This window comes from Varanus komodoensis, unplaced genomic scaffold, assembly GCF_004798865.1.
Source record: "Varanus komodoensis strain SLA01 unplaced genomic scaffold, ASM479886v1 scaffold42, whole genome shotgun sequence".
NCBI lineage: Eukaryota > Metazoa > Chordata > Lepidosauria > Squamata > Varanidae > Varanus > Varanus komodoensis.
The window spans coordinates 4,402,158-4,418,005 of NW_025335972.1; the positions used below are offsets into that span (position 1 = coordinate 4,402,158).

Consider the following 15,848-nt stretch of genomic DNA (forward strand, 5'->3'; position numbering starts at 1 on the left):
GGTTGTAATTTTATATGGCCATGAAATGGAAAGGGCTTGCAGGTGGGATTTAATTAATGTCAAGAAACACAAGTTGTGCCTATATGCACATTCCTAAGTGAGATCTGAGAGAACCAGCACCAGTTAGAATAGATGGTATTGTGCTAGATGAACGAATGATCTGTCCTTGCATAAGTAATTTTGGGAAAAGGTTATACTACACATATGCAGAGCCTGTGCTTTGCATAAGAAAGGTCTGAGAATCTGAATTCCTGGTATGCCTGGGAAAACTCTCTGCCCATGACCTTTGGGAACTGCTGCAAATCAGCACAAATAATAAATAACTTATGTATGTTATTTCCTTTTAAAAGAGCCAGCTGCAGGGGTGAGGGGAGTAAATTTATGGTGGCCCATCTCCAGTCACAGAGGGTCCTGGAAAGCATACCTAGCTGTGGTGGCAGTGCTGAAAGTAGCACTGGACAGCTGGCTTTAGACTAAAGAAAACTCTGAATGATACAAAATGAGGTGCATTGTGGGAAATTAAAAGGAAGTCTAGATTGCTGCTGGGAATTCTGGGGTAGGGAAAAAAATGAAGAGAGAAACAGGGCAGACATAAGCAGTGGGTTCTGCCAGGATGTAAGGCCCTAGAAGCTGCCTAATAATGCTAAGTACTTTCCACATAAACTTTCATAGGACTTTCTTCTCTTGGTGGATTCCACAGACGTGTTGGGACATGGTCTTGTCACATGAATTGCATCCAACAGCAAAGAATCACTGAAGATATATAGGCTGCTACCTATGAATAAGTCCTCATTGATTCCTAATTATGAAACTTTGTGTCTCAACCCTATGTATGTTTAAGTTCCACTATGTCCAAAAACAGGAACATCAGATTTCAGTCTTTACTATTCGGAATCCATGAGACTATCATGAAACTCTTTCTGTATTGCAGTCAATCACTAATGTGTGCACGCTGCATTTGTAGCAGCAACTGAATCTGATACGCATCTTTTATGTGCCTATGTTGCTGCTTTAATTTGTTGTTAAGTCTTGTTTGCAGTAAAACTCTGGTCAAGACAGTTCCTGTTCTTTTTCCCTTATCAGCCAGAAGGAAAGCAGAGAAAACTTGTAAACACATTTGAATTGGATCCCATTAAGTATGGTACCGGTGAGTAACAGTTTATTGCTCCTCAAAGCTCTCTTTCTACTCTGCATTGAACCCTGTGAAGGCCTGTCTCTGGTTTTGAGACTTTACATTTACTTTGCTCTGCTCTGTCCAAGCAACCCAGATAGCATTTTGCCTGGGAAATCTCAGAGGAAGTTTCTTTTATTGTAGCAAGGGTGTCATGTGAACTTGGAAACCCAGCTGCATGTAAAGCTTCTGCTACTGCCAGTTCTGTGAGGTCCTGAACTTCTGTAAAATGTATCTACCTTGGATTAAACTTTACAAAGTACTTCAATTCTACCTGCCCAAGGCTTATTAGGGGGTTAGTTTCCCTACAGTCAGGCTTACATTTGTGAACAGTTAACAATTCCTAAGTAGTATACAATGATATCCTCATGGTCCTCTTTTTCTGTTTGTGTGTAGGCAGAGAGATATAAACCCCAGAGAAAGAGAACAAATGGAGATAAGGGAAGAATAGTAGCCTAATTGGCACGTGTTAGACCATGGGTCCTCAAACTATGGCCTGCAGGCTGGATCCGGCCCACCATGCCCATTTATCTGGCCCACCTCAGAGATTTTGGAGTTGCTCGGAGAAAACGATCTCCAAACAAGTCCAAAAACTCTGAGCCAGCACATGAGTTCTCTGACAGAGAGCCAGCACATGCACCTAATTGTAGAAGCTCAATTGCGCATGTGCCAGCTCTCCCCCTCCCCCACCCCATTGCATGCATATACAGAGTGGGAATATGAAGCGGGAAACAGAAGAGAGGAGGGTGGAAGAGAGAGAGAGAGAAAGAAAGACGCTAAAAAAGGACTGAAGATAAGAAAACTTTCTTTATAACTTTTAAAATCCATTTTTAAGTATGTGAGCCACATCCCCAGACCGCCACCATTGAGCGGCTGCCCCCGGGCTTGGCGAGGTGGCCATGGCTTACCCAGAAAAGGCTCTTCCCCATCTCATCTTGGGCTTCTGCTGTAGCCCAAGGGAGCAGAGCAGACATTTTTTAATTTTTTAATTAATTTTTTTAATTTTAATTAATTTTTAATGTGCAATGTGCATAGGAATTGGTTAATATTTTTTTTTCAAACTGTAGTCCACCGTCTGCCCCCCAACAATCTGAGGGACAGGGAACTGGCCTCCTGTTTAAAAAGTTTGAGGACCCCCATGTTAGACCAAACCTGCACAGTGTGTGACCCACTGAGCAAACAAGTTCCACCAGGCATGTATTTTTTCTTCCTCTTTGAGATTGAAAATCAGAGCAGGGTGGGGTATTCTTAGGCAGACCAAAACACAAGGCTGGTATCACACATCCAGGCTGATGAGTTGCCAGATTATGCATATCTGTTTTATAATGTTGTTGTTCTTTGTGGTCTCACATGGGGGCCCTGTGCTGCACAGAGCCCCATTTTGGGAAACTTCTATGAGTGAGGAATTTAGGCAGGTACCCTTCTCTCACTGCATGTCTCCAATAGAATCCTTCCTCAGTGCTCGGTTCTTTTACAGTCACCATTTCTGTAACCTAACCAGAAGTGTCAGCTCCGGGACATAAGTGGCAGGCATCCTCCACTGGAAAACCAGAACCGGTGTGATAGAGGGCTTGGCCACACACAGAAAGGCCAGAGACAAACGTGACATCAGGAGTAAGCAGGTCTCAAATACCAACAAGGCAGGGCAGAACCAAAGTCAGAAACACACAAGGATCAGGCAATTGGCAAAGACAGAGTTAGGAACTGGCAGGCGTCAAGGCACAGATGCAGACCTTGAGGAAGGGCAGCAGAGGCTGGGCCAGGCACACAAAGCACCACAGCTGTGCTGCTGTGGTGAAGCTGGGCAGGGCAGAGGAGCCTTTTATAGCACATCCTGTGACTTCCAGCTGTTCTTCATGATTGCACATGTCCTCAGCCTTGTAAACAACTACAGGTGTATGTGCAAATACTTGCAAGGTGCACTAGGCTGCCCACTTTATGGAGCCACTAGAGGGAGTTGTGTTGTTTTGCAGAGAGCATTCTCGATCCATTGGACTGTGTTTTTGTGTGTGATTGCTCTTTTTCCATCGTCATATTGTTATTGGAACTTGCTAGTTTTCTTTTCTTTTCTTTTCTTTTCTTTTCTTTTCTTTTCTTTTCTTTTCTTTTTACTACTCGATTTCCTTCAGCTGTATGCCCCTGAAGGCCTCATTCAGAAAATGTGTGAAATATGGGAGTAAGTTCTACAGATGGGATTCCTGGGCAGTTGTGGTGCTCCAGATGTTTTGCCTTGCAAGTTTCCCACCCCTGCCATAAAATATCCTTCTTCTGTCATAGTAAATATATCTCCATCTTCCCTCTCTGTAAACTATCTGTATGCTGTCTCACTTCTTCACATGATTGAGAAACAGCTCTGTAAGCAGACATGTGTCCTGAATGCTAATTTGAGAAGTCAGTATTTCTGCCTCCTTGTAATATCCCACCCTTTCCTCCTTTTTTCAGATGGAATACAAGAACTGAGGATCAGTGCCACTGATTTAAAAAATATTGTTCCTGACACAGAGCACATGACTCAAATTTTCATTACAGGCAAGTAACCCTAAAGGATGGACATAAAAGATTGTGGAAATGGTGGTTGGGGGGGGGGGATTCCCTTTCCTCTGCTTCTGCTGCACCCACCATAGAAAATACATGGCTAGAAGTAACCATTCAATTTCAACTGGGTAGACCATGGGGCTGAGACTCCCCAGCTGATTTCATTAATCATATGTATGAACAAAAGCATTTCCACAGATACAATTGCTCCTTATAGCTTACAGCATTGCTTCTCAGCTTTTTGGCTAATCCCAAGAATGGTGCATGCTTTAAAGCAGGGGTCCTCAAACTTTTAAACAGGGGACCAGTTCACTGTCCCTCATACTGTCGGGGGACCGGACTATAGTTTGGAAAAAATATGAATGAATTCCTATGCACACTGCACATTAAAATTAATTAAAATTAAAAAAATAAAAGATTAATTAATTTTTTAAAAAAATTAAAAAATGTTTGTTCTGCTCCCTCGGGCTGCAGCAGTAGCCCAAGATGAGGTGGCGAAGAGAGGGGGAGAGGGCCAGGAGAGGGCTGCGAGGAGGAAGGTAAGGGCTGCTTTCTGAGGCAAGGGGAGGCAAGGGACAGGGCCGTGGCTGGCCAAGTGGGGTGCCTCCCACCTCTCCCTGCTGCAGAGGGGGGGAGCATGGCAGCCACTCGATGGGGATGGCTTGCTCAGAGAAGGCCACGGTGGAGGTGCAGGAGCCGTGGCCCCACTCCACCTCAACCTGTCTGCCCCCAGGCTCGGCAAAGCAGCCGTGGCTTGGCCTACAGCCCGGGGACGTGGCTCACATAATTAAAAATAGATTTTAAAAGTTATATTTTTCTTACCTTCAATCCTTTTTTAGCATCTTTCTCTCTCTCTCTCTCTCTTCCGCCCTCTTCTCTTCTGTTTCCTGCTCTGTATTCAGAGCCAACGCATGCGTGCAATGCGGTGGGGGGGGGGGGGGAGAAAGCTGGCACACGTGCAGTTGAAGGGAGCTGTTACAATTTGGCGCATACGCTGGCTCTCTGCTCAGTTTCAGAGAATGCCTGCTCCAGCTCAGAGCTTTCGGACTCGCTCGGAGATCATTTTCTCCGAACGAGTCCAAAGGCTCTGAGGCAGGCTGGGTAAATGACCATGGTGGGCCGTATCTGGCCCACTGGCCATAGTTTGAGGACCCCTGCTTTAAAGCTTTAATAGGAGTAGCCAACATCTTCAATTATACTGAACAGCTAATATTCACAGCTTCTGATTCAAGATCACAATTCTGAATGTACAGTTCTAAACATGGGAATGTTGTCAAGACATGCATTTGATTTAAAAGATTTTTTCACCTTTGGCAAAAAACCATTTTTGGCAAGAGGAGAAACCCAAATAATCCATAATATAATATAATAATATACCCAGCATCTTCTTCAAACAATATGGAATTTATTAAGCTATATTTAAGACTTTAAATTTAAATATACGCTCATGGATTTGGGAAATCAATTTGGTTGAGTGATCATAATGCAATTCAAATGTAAGTATTCAATAAAGTATGAAAATTAGCTTCATTCTCCCAGAGGCTGGATTTATAAGTTTCTTCACTTAAAACTAGGTCCATGGACCTGTGCTAGCAGTCAATGCCTGTCTAGCATGGAGTTCTGAATGTGGGGGGTCAAAAAGGGCAAGATTAGATAAATCATAGTCCCAACTGCTCTTGAGAAAGAAAAAAGAGATAGTTGCCATGAGCAACAGAAAGTGGCAACTGGGGGATATAAATTGATCAGTCCAACTGTGGGGTTGTGCAGTCAAGCTGCCCTGATGCCCAGTCACACTAAAGAAACTACCCAATGTTCACAGCTCTTTCACCCCTCTTTAGGGTGATTTGTGCACTTCCTGCTTGATCTTGTTCCTCTTCTTGGTTGTCTGAAGACCTCTTTACCACTGGTTCTTTGTCCAAGTTTTTTGGAGAATCTAGGCTAATACCAGAGGGAGAAAAGGAAACAGGAGCCCTGGCCATGATCCTTACCATTGGAACATCGGGACAAATGGCATATGTTGGGCTAGGGCACCAACTATGTAAAATGAGATCAAATTTAACACATGCATATACAATAGAAAAGGGTGTGAAGGCTGGAGATTACCCTTTGTAAAAAGACTTTTGGGGAAAGACCTTGAAAGACAGACTAAGGATTCAAAGATGCCTTTCCCTGGGTTGGTTGACTCATGCCTGAAGCTGATGTGCATTAAATCTCATATGTTGCAGCAGTAAAGGAAAACTGTGTCCTTTTAAAGTGAGATTTTTGCACACCATTGCTTAGTGCCAGGTGGGGACCTAAGTGGCCTGATTAAGCTTAGCCTAGGAAAAATAAGCAGTAGATGAGAAATGGGACTAAGACACCCCTCACCCTTTTGACTGTTTTCTCTGGAGTTGTCTGAGGTGCTCCCACAAAAGTGTAGTCAGGAAATCCTGGATTAGCAGCCTGGGAGAATGTATGCTCAGATCCACAGGGAGATGCCATTGCCTTGAAACTCAGCAGCTTTATTGGTGAGAACAACCCAGGTAAATCCCTTTGCAGAGACCATACCTACAACAGCACTGCCAGGTAGAGATATGCCCACCAACTACAAATTCCCTGAGCACATACAAAATGTTTTATAGGTTTCAAGTTTCAAGGGACTGATGCGATTCTGAATGGGTGAAAAGGTGAGGACAATGCGAAATAATGCAGAAACATTGAAAAATCATTATAGGCATCAGGAAAAACATCATGACCCATCGAAGGCTTGGATAGCGGATAACAAATTAAAACAATCAGGAGTTACAGAAATCTAGTTTAAAATCAAGTTTAAAATGTTGTGGTTTTTGTAATCAGAGATCTAAGTAATTTTACATTGCAAAGGAAGCACAGCTTCCCAGATGGCTCATCTGATTCTGCAAGAAAATGCATGGAGCCCCAGGGCTGCCTGCTTTTCCCAGGCATGTGGAGCTTGGCCAAAAGTTCTAGTTCTTTCTGGGCAAGAGGAGCAGGGACACTGCAGTTTGATTTTATATCAACAAGGCACACACAAGTAACTTTTCTCTATAAAAATTTATTTGGATTTTCCCACATCTGCATTGTGTAGATGAAGAATGCAGAGAATCCAGTGGCAAAGGCCCAGATGATATAAGTTCATCACTAAATGTACAATTAAGCTGGACAAAGAAGTTTTAAATTTTATTATGAATTTCAGCAAGTTTTAACAAAGCTAAAATGATAAAAATTGGAAAAAACCCATTTGCATTGCATAAAGTTTAGCTATATTAAGTTGCAACAAATAAATGGAATGTATAAGCCACTGTTTTACATGTATGTAAGGAAATATACTACTGTTGGTAGTAGTTATGGATAAATTTAATCAAAGGCAGGCCAAATATCTCCACATTTCTCCATGGATAAATAGCAATGTCTAAATACCAAATTTTCAAAGTGTGTAAGAGTTAGTAGGTTCTCAATAGACTGTATTATTAGAGGAAGCCATTTATCCTTCCAGAGCGGTATTTAGCCATAATAGTAGATAGAAAATCTATTTACATAGTTTGTGTGTTAAATTCCAGGAAGCAGATAAATAGTTAAGTATAAATATTAAAGTGTTTTTCAACACAAAATTCACCCCTATTATGACCTCCCCAAAGGAGGTAGCTGTTGGGCATTGCCAAAACATATGGGTGAAGGAAGCATTTGGTGCATTGTACCAACAGTTAGCCAACTTAGTTGGCACTTCATTGAAGAGATGTGGTGGCATCTAATAGATATGAAACCAAAACTTTTGCTTTAAGATATATCTTAAAATCCATGGACACTTACAAAATAGATGCTAACACAGCATTGCATTGCTTAGGCAAAAAAGCACAGTCAAATTCACTATTCCATTCTTGCTCAAGACCTGGTATATCATATTTATTCACTGACAATAAGTATTTATATAACTATATTGTAGGTTGATATAGCTGATCAGTCTTAACAAGTAGTTCTAAATAACCAACCATTAGGCACTTTACCCACAGTGGATTGCTGTGCTGTCCAAACCAGGACACTGACTTTCTATGTGCTTGGATTCATATATAAACACTTTCTTTACATGGTCAGGAAATCCTGTTATTCAGCCTACTGAAGACTACATTGATGGTACCAAACTGGACAAACTCATCATAACCCCTAACGGCAATGTAGAGCAGAACATAATCACCATGACACCATTGGTTTCTGCCACTTACTTCCTTGACAAAACTGAGCTGTGGGAGAAGATTGGTGTGGACCGAAGGCCTTATGCAATTGAGCAGATCAACAAGGGTAAGGCAAACAGATGTGTGCTCCAGACTTGCACTTCCTTTATGTTAATGTAGAAATGTGTTAATTTTTATGTAACTCTGGATAATCCAAGCAGAAAACAGGTGGGGAACCTAAAGCTTGGGAGCCAGATCTGGTCCTCCTAAGATCCTAGTCTCTGACATATCAGTTGTGGTATTTCACCGTGGTACATTTAGCTTTTAAAAACCATGATGTAGAACAACAGTTTATTCTATGATTTCCCTTTATTGTAATGACTTGTTGCATTGTCTGAACCCAGGTCTGTGGTTTCCATTGTCTTGGCATTCAGCTATCACAGAGTACCCTGGAAAGTGCAGCCACTCAAGGAGCATCTTCAGCCATCCAGCCTCTACTACTCATCTCTGACTAGTAATAGACATGTAGTGGCTTACCTCACTCCTAAACCACTGTTCTCTGTTTCCATCCTCCTCCATCTTCTCTGTGTTGCAGTCCAAATGTCCACCTGCCATTTTCTAATTGCAGAGCAGAACATAGTGCTGCCTGAAAGAGCAGTCTTGGAGACAGCCAGTCTCTCTACTGCTATTTTCTTGCTGTGATGTCCACTGATGCTAGCCTGAGTTGGATGCATGCTAGCATGGGAGAGACAACTTCCCCTTCCCCTTCCTGATTGTCTCTCCATCTCTTTAATATTTCCTAGCTAATTGAACCTGAAGGTTTTACATCAAAATAAACACTTTGGCTGTGATTCTCTTTTTCTTCTCTGGGCATTTACAATTATTTCTCCCTATTTCAGAAAGTAAACAGGGTGACATTCACAGTATTCAACCAACAGGAACAAAGCAAGGGATGAAGTGTGTTGCCAAGATGCTGTGGGTAGTAGGGATTGGATGCCTGGAATAGCCTCTCCTGTTGCTACTTGTTCCACAGTATTCTATGGTGCTTTTCATCATGAATGGAAAATGGACATCACAACAGACAACTGCAGTAAACAGAAACTATACATCAGACTGTTGTTTCTTGTCATGTTTTCCAGGCTCAAAGTAAGCTGTAGTGATACAACTCCTGCAACAGCAGGGGGTTGGACTCAATGGCCTTCATGACCCCTTCCAACTCTTCTATTCTATGATTCTATGACAAGCCCACAACAGTAAAACAAAGAAAACACACACACACACACACACACACACACACACACACAGTGATAGCAGAGTTGGAAGAGGCCCATAAGGCCATCAAGGCTAACCCCCTGCTCTGCTTCCACATGTGGTCACCCATCTGGCTGCAGGTTCAGCTTAGCAAAGGTGACTCAGCATACTAGCTCAATGTATAGCTATGCTGGCAGTCACTGTTTACTATAGAAGAGTGTTTCTTATTGGCGGGTTTGTTTTAGTGTTGGGAAGTTTTATCTATGTTAGAATAAAAACTGCAGTATATGTCAATGGGTATTGTGAGGAACATTCCCATAAATGTTGGGGAGAAGTTTGAGCAGGTGCTCAAACATGTGGGTATTTGGGAAGACATGATGCATTTTTCTGGCACTGGAGGAGGAAGGAAGACTGGCCTTCATGTTCATCCAAAGGGAAGGGAGGACACATGAGCAGGAGAGTAAGAGGAGCTTGTGTGTATGATTGAGGTTGGTGAAGGAGGCAAGAAATGAAGTCGATGGAGAAGAGTGGCACAGAGGAGAAGACAGCCGGTGCAGTGTGGTCATTACAGAGCTGGACTGGGCATCTGGGTAGTAGCTCCCACTCGGCCATGAAGCTCACTGACGAGTCGCTCACCCTCAGGCTAACCTACTTCCCAGGGTTGCTATTGTGAGGATTTCAAATGGAGTGGAGAAATGTGCAAGCTGCCTTGGGTTCCTTGGAAGAGGAAAAAAGGCAGGATAGAAATGCAATGTAATCTGGGAAATATAATATTGACAAGACAAGAAAGGAATGAGAAAGGGATATTGGGAAGTCAGAGCATTTTGGTGCATGAAACCAAGCTGAGAAAAGGAAAACTGGGGAGGTGGATGCAAACGAGCACGGATGGATTCCAGAGAATACTGTCTCTGGGAATGAGTACTTTCTGGAGCATCCTGGACCAGGGGAATAATAGGGGGGTGGGGGGATTATTAAATGCAAAGGATATAGGAGAGGGGTACAGAGAAGGGGCTATCAGGTAGAATGACAACAAGGGAAATATAAAGAAAAGAGAGTGTGTGACAAAAAATGCATCCAGGGAACTGTGGAGACCAAGGAAAAAGAGGCAGGTGATGTAGGCGGGGAGCCATGTACCTTGAATTTCAGGCATAGTGACTGATGGGATATATGTCAACAGTGGGAGAGCTCGGCAGAGAGGTTGGGAACCACAATAACATGAACACCACTGATTGTCTGTCGGGTAGTTCATTCACGGTGTTATGCCCACCTGAACTGTTATTCATTGTAAAATTTTCCCTGCTGAGAGACCAGAAGTGAAAGGGTGGAAAGAATGTGATGTGCAGTGCACGTGCAAAAAGAAGAGATACCCAACTGACTTGAGACAGTGCTGCAAGAAGGAACGGAAGCAAGCCTTTTTTCTCTGCAGGACAAATGCTGTGTTGATTCTGCCTTACTGGATGTTTGTGTTTAATCAACTGTGCTAGAATTTCATATCATTCCTTCCTTTTTTCAGGTTACAATAAGCAGCTGAGTTTCAGGCAAGCAGACCACTCCTATCGTCCTGTTGGCGGTAGCAGGTCTAGCACTTGGTAAGTGCAGTACTTCTTTGGCCATGCCCTTCCCTCTTGGATGGGCTTTTCAAGTTCCTTTACTCCATAGTCTGTTTAAACTTCTACTGATTTCCAAATGTCTTCTGCTGATCCCCACTCACTTAGCTGCTTTTCCTCTCTATCTATCTCTTGATTTTGTCCTTTCCCCTTCTCTCATAAACCCATATTTTACATAGAATGTTCCTCACTTGCAATCTTTTCTCCCTTTTAGTTTCCTCTCATTGGAACTCATTGGCACCTTTGTTTATTGTTACTGCTTTTTCTAAAACTCTTCAATTCTCCTTGGCGTATTTACATTGATCTCCTCCCAATCTCTTCTGTCTAGTATTTTTGATGGCTTCCCAGACTAACATATGGCTTATGATAGTCTTTCTGTAATTTTAATTTTATATACAGTGCATAATTGCAGCAAGTCCTTCTGTAACAATAAGCAGAAGCGTATTTCTTTCTCTGTTAATAACCCATTAACCAAGTGCCAAGGATATGCAACCTAGATATCTTGGGTGTGAGGAATTTGCTTTGGGGGTGGGTATCCATTGTATTCCCTGGGCTTAGAACCCTGGACTCGGGTCATCTTTGTCATGGCTGCAAGTTTTAGTTCCTGGCGAGTATGCCAAGCATTCATACAGCAATTGCCAGGAATCAACCCCAGGTGACCACTGCACAAGTGATGTCTCTATTCCTCATTACATGCAGTAGCCTTTCTTTGTGCTGCTACATGTAATGCAGAAGAAGGTTGCCAGTTGCACAACTGGACTTCTGCAAGTGTCCATGGATTTCCTCTCAGCTTGGCTCTCTTTCTACAGTAGGGCCAAGCATAAGAGGAAATTTGCAAATACTAGGGGGATGGATTCTGCAGACCATTGTCACAACACTAACCTTAGGTTCTTCTTCATGATCTTTGTGCATCACACATATTGTCTCTGCTCCAACAGTGAGCCTTGATTCTGGAAGTTTCTATAGCTGAGGAAACTTGGAGTCAGGAAACCTCTCCTGCTAGCAGATTTCCACCAATTCCCTCAGTGCCTCTTCAGTTTTTCAGTCACTGTAGGCAGACTTCCCTATCCAGAGCTTCCACAGCCAAGACACAACATCCCAGTCAGTACAGTTTATGCCACAGGGAATGAATTAGCTGAGGGGCAGGGTTCTATGCCTGCTTCTCCACATGGCTGTAGACCAACCCCTTCCTCAGAGGGCTGTAGGCATGCCTCATAGCAAGGGATATTCCTAAGGTGCGAAAGCAGGCGTAGCTTTACTCAGATGAGAAGGGCACAGTACACCTCTGACACCTGTGTAAGTCTGCTTAAAGTCTTCATTTTGCCAATATTTAGATTCCAAGCTGTACAAAGCTGGGTCCGGTCAATCATTAGAGATAAAATAATCACAGGTGGGACCTACAACAATACATTATAGTTCATCTTCACTTCATAATAGGACTGTTTTTCTTCATGGCTCGAGGTAGCCAACCATGCTCAAGGATAGCATATAAATTCCTCTTTGTGTTCTCTGTATATCACACATACAGGTGTTGTGCCTATGTTTGAGAAGATTCCTCTAGCTAAGCCTAGAAATGTTGGGGGGAGCCTGCCCTCCTTCCCCATTATATAAATAGGCAGGCTCCTGCCATTTTCTCAGTTTGCTTTCAACCACATTTTTCAGTGCCTTGAGATCTCTAGCCCTTATCTTAGCCATTTAGCTCAGACCTGTTTCCTCATTTCTACAACTTTAGTTCTTTATTTCTTGCCTCTTCTCGATCTTCTAAGACCCTTTCAGCTTTCTTGTTCACTTATTTCCCATTTTCATGACCCCCCTCCCCACCTTATTACTTCACAATTTTTGTTTAAATAAGCCCTTCTATTGTCTCTCCCCTCAATATTCTTAGTCTCTCCACTTCTCTCTTTTTTCTCTCTCGGTGGCACTGAAAGCTGTTTTGCAAGTGTGCAGAGTGTGGAGTGAAAATGCCATCAACTGACGGCCGTTCCTTGAGCCTCTTCTGCTTGGGGGAAGAACCATTATGAGGACTATTGCCAAGATGAGGACCAAGCACACGGGTGGCATCCTAGTAATGCCATGGTGGCCCAGGCAGCCTTGGTTTCCTTCCTTACTCCGAGTCTCCAATTGCAACTTCCTACACCTACCCACCATTCCAAACAGGGACATCGATGGCTCTCCATGTGGGCTTTCCATTAGATGCACCATGCAGAACAGCTACATGGTCGACACCATCCAGATGTGTCCACCACTATTAGCTCAATGTAAAGGCCAGACAAGACGGTTCCTTTGGCCGTGCCGGTCTGTCATCTATCCTTCACTGATGACACCTCCCACCTCCTTCATTGGTATGCTTGCTAGTCACTCATATGTGTGATACAAAGTGACCATGAAGAAGACAGTAAGGTTGCCTACCTGTAACTGTCATTCTTTGAGTGGCCATCTGTGCATTCATACAACCCACTCGCTGGCCCTGCATTGATGATGGTGGATGCCTTCTCTTTTCCTGCTATTTACCTAGTGATAGGATAGTTAGGGTCCAAAGAAAGGGCAGAGGTCAGTCTCCAGTCGAACTGAAAAAATGGTGGGAGCTCAGCTATTTATATAATTTCTAGGCTTAGCTAGGGGAATCTTCCTGAGCATAAGCACTGGATAGGCACAGCACCATATGCTTGAATGCACAGATGACCACTTAAAGAAAAAAGTTACAGGTAGGCAACCTGACTTTGCAAGGGGCTCAGATTGACCATTCTCTTCCCCTCTTGTTTTCTTTTCTGCTCTGTAACCTAAGTTAGTTTCCTCTAACCTCATGCCCTTCAGATACCTGTATGACAATTCCTATAATCCTTGACCATTGGCCATGCTGGCCAGTTTTGATAGGAGTTGTAGTACAAACAACTGAAGGGCACCATTTTGGTGAAGGATAATCTAGGTTTTCTGGGCAGCTACATTCTTCTACAGGGATTAAAAATAGAAGAATTATAATAAAAGAAAATGCAACATTACAGGGAAATCCACAAATCAATTTAAAACAGATAGCAAAGGAAAAGCAACTTGGTACCAACAAGACAATTTGAAATAGAGGGCATGGGAGATAAAGTCCAAAGAGTTAAAACAGTATAAAAGTCTGGGGAAATACAAACAACATCACAGATCCAGATAAAAATTAAAAGTTCTTTGACTAGTGCCAGAGAAATATTAAAGAAAGCACCAAGCAGGCATCTCTGAAGAGGACACTTCAGAACTGAGGGGAAACTTCTTTCTCTTACAACCATAGCTGTACTTCAGATAGAACATGGCCTTAGATTCTGAACTTGCGGTTCCGATAAGTACATGTGAAAAGAATGGGGGAAGGAGGAGGAGATAAGGGGAAAGTTAGGGCCAGGGAAAGGGGGAAGGGAAAGATAGTTGTTTCTATTCATTTTTTACTCACCCCTCTCTGTCCCCCTTCCCTGTGTGTGCTTTCTCTCTTTCTCTCATACACACACACATGCACACAGACCTAGTTTGCATGACACAACAACCCACGGCTGGTCATTGTCCTTGTCTGTTTCAGAGTGGCTTGTTGAGATACCCAGCACTGTTTCTTCATTATGGTTTGATAAACACAAAGAAGCCACTCTGAAAATTCATTCAGTGTGGTTTGTCATTGTGATATTCAAACCCAGCAGCATTAAGCTCTAGACAGCTTGTTTGGATGGGTCACAGAGGTATCTGGCAAGAGTAGCAAAAAACTTGACTACTGCTTGAACTGCCTTTCACAATTCCTCTTCCAGCTTGGCACTTCATTTGATAGTGATGGGCTTTATCTCATTGTGAGTCAAATCAACACAACCATGTATATACCCATGAGTGGAGGGAGGCTGAAACAAGAAAAAAATCTCAACTTTTAACAATTTCTTGCTCATAGTATGAAAACAGGAGGGGGAGAGCCTAAATACTGCCTCCCAAATCACCATGGCCTTGAACTGGGGACATGCATGCGCAATCATGTATGCGAACAGAGCTGTGTTAGGAAGAGGAAGATTATTTGTCTCTGACTGGAAGGATCAGCCATGGAAGATTTTTTTTTAAATCATTAAAGAAAATAAACTCTTTATCCAACTTGTCCTAAAAAGTAAGAAAAGCACCCCCCTACACACACACACACACACACGTGTCAACACAGGTGTTTCTGAATGGGATGGATAGAGGAGAATATCGCTACAGCAGAAATATAGAAAATTTGTGCCATATGCATGTGGCTTATCACAGCATGCAAACCAGCCTACTGTCTCTCACAATTGCTCCTTCCTACAAGGAGTCAAATTATATTCCTGCCTACATATGTCCTTTTGAATAAACAAGGGGAACCCTGTTTAAAAAAACAAAAACCTCCTCCTAAAAGGAGATGGAAATTTGACAGCTAGCCAAGAGTTCCTGTGAAAGAGGGATCATACTTTTCAACGTTCCTGAGTAGCTAAAGCCTTGGGAAAGCATGGAAAAGTGAAGGGACACTCAGAGGAATCAGATCAAAACAAACAGACATACATAAAATGCTTGAACAGTTTGCTGTGAAGGGGTGACTGACTGACTGACTGACTGAGAGCTCTCTTTTTGTGAGCATAAATCACTTGCAGCTTTGGTATCTCTTAACAGTTCTCCTTTTGACAGCTGTCAAAACAAATCAAACTCAGAGCTCTTCACAGCCTCTCTGGCTCAATACCTATGAGCAGTTCCTGCTAAACTTTGACAGTAGATAACCCCTGGACATTGCCCAAGTGAGACAGATCATTTTGGACCCTCACAGCCATGTACTTATTCAATCCTGGATTCATTTTTTAAAAAATGAGACAAGAATCTGTGCACATTTGGGATCCATTTTTTAATTTTTAAAAAAGAGTGACAAAACAGTGATAATCCCACCAATCACCTCTTGGGCACTTTGAAGGAACTGTTGCTAGCTATTAAATTGGAGATTTTTTTGTGATCTCCAAAAAGGGGAGCGAGTAAAAGGGACAGAAAAGCCACAGAAAGCAGAAAATGTCTTGCAATTGCAGTAGAAGACATGGAGCCACTTGGGAACCTGTTGCATGGCTGACACTAGTTGTGATCCAGGTGAGCCTGGCAAGAGTAGCAAGCATT

At 42.8% G+C, this 15,848-nt stretch overlaps 1 protein-coding gene across 4 annotated transcripts in view; it reads left to right on the forward strand.

The window, feature by feature from the left end:
* Positions 1–15,848, forward strand: part of LOC123030055 (venom factor-like) — a 127,265-nt gene that overhangs the window by 59,321 nt on the left and 52,096 nt on the right. For all 4 annotated transcript variants that reach the window (XM_044443619.1, XM_044443621.1, XM_044443620.1 and 1 more), the window contains exons 21-24: positions 1,084–1,147; positions 3,614–3,700; positions 7,796–7,999; positions 10,637–10,712. In XM_044443619.1, coding sequence (XP_044299554.1) covers positions 1,084–1,147; positions 3,614–3,700; positions 7,796–7,999; positions 10,637–10,712 — 431 coding nt within the window. The remainder of the gene's footprint in view (positions 1–1,083; positions 1,148–3,613; positions 3,701–7,795; positions 8,000–10,636; positions 10,713–15,848) is intronic.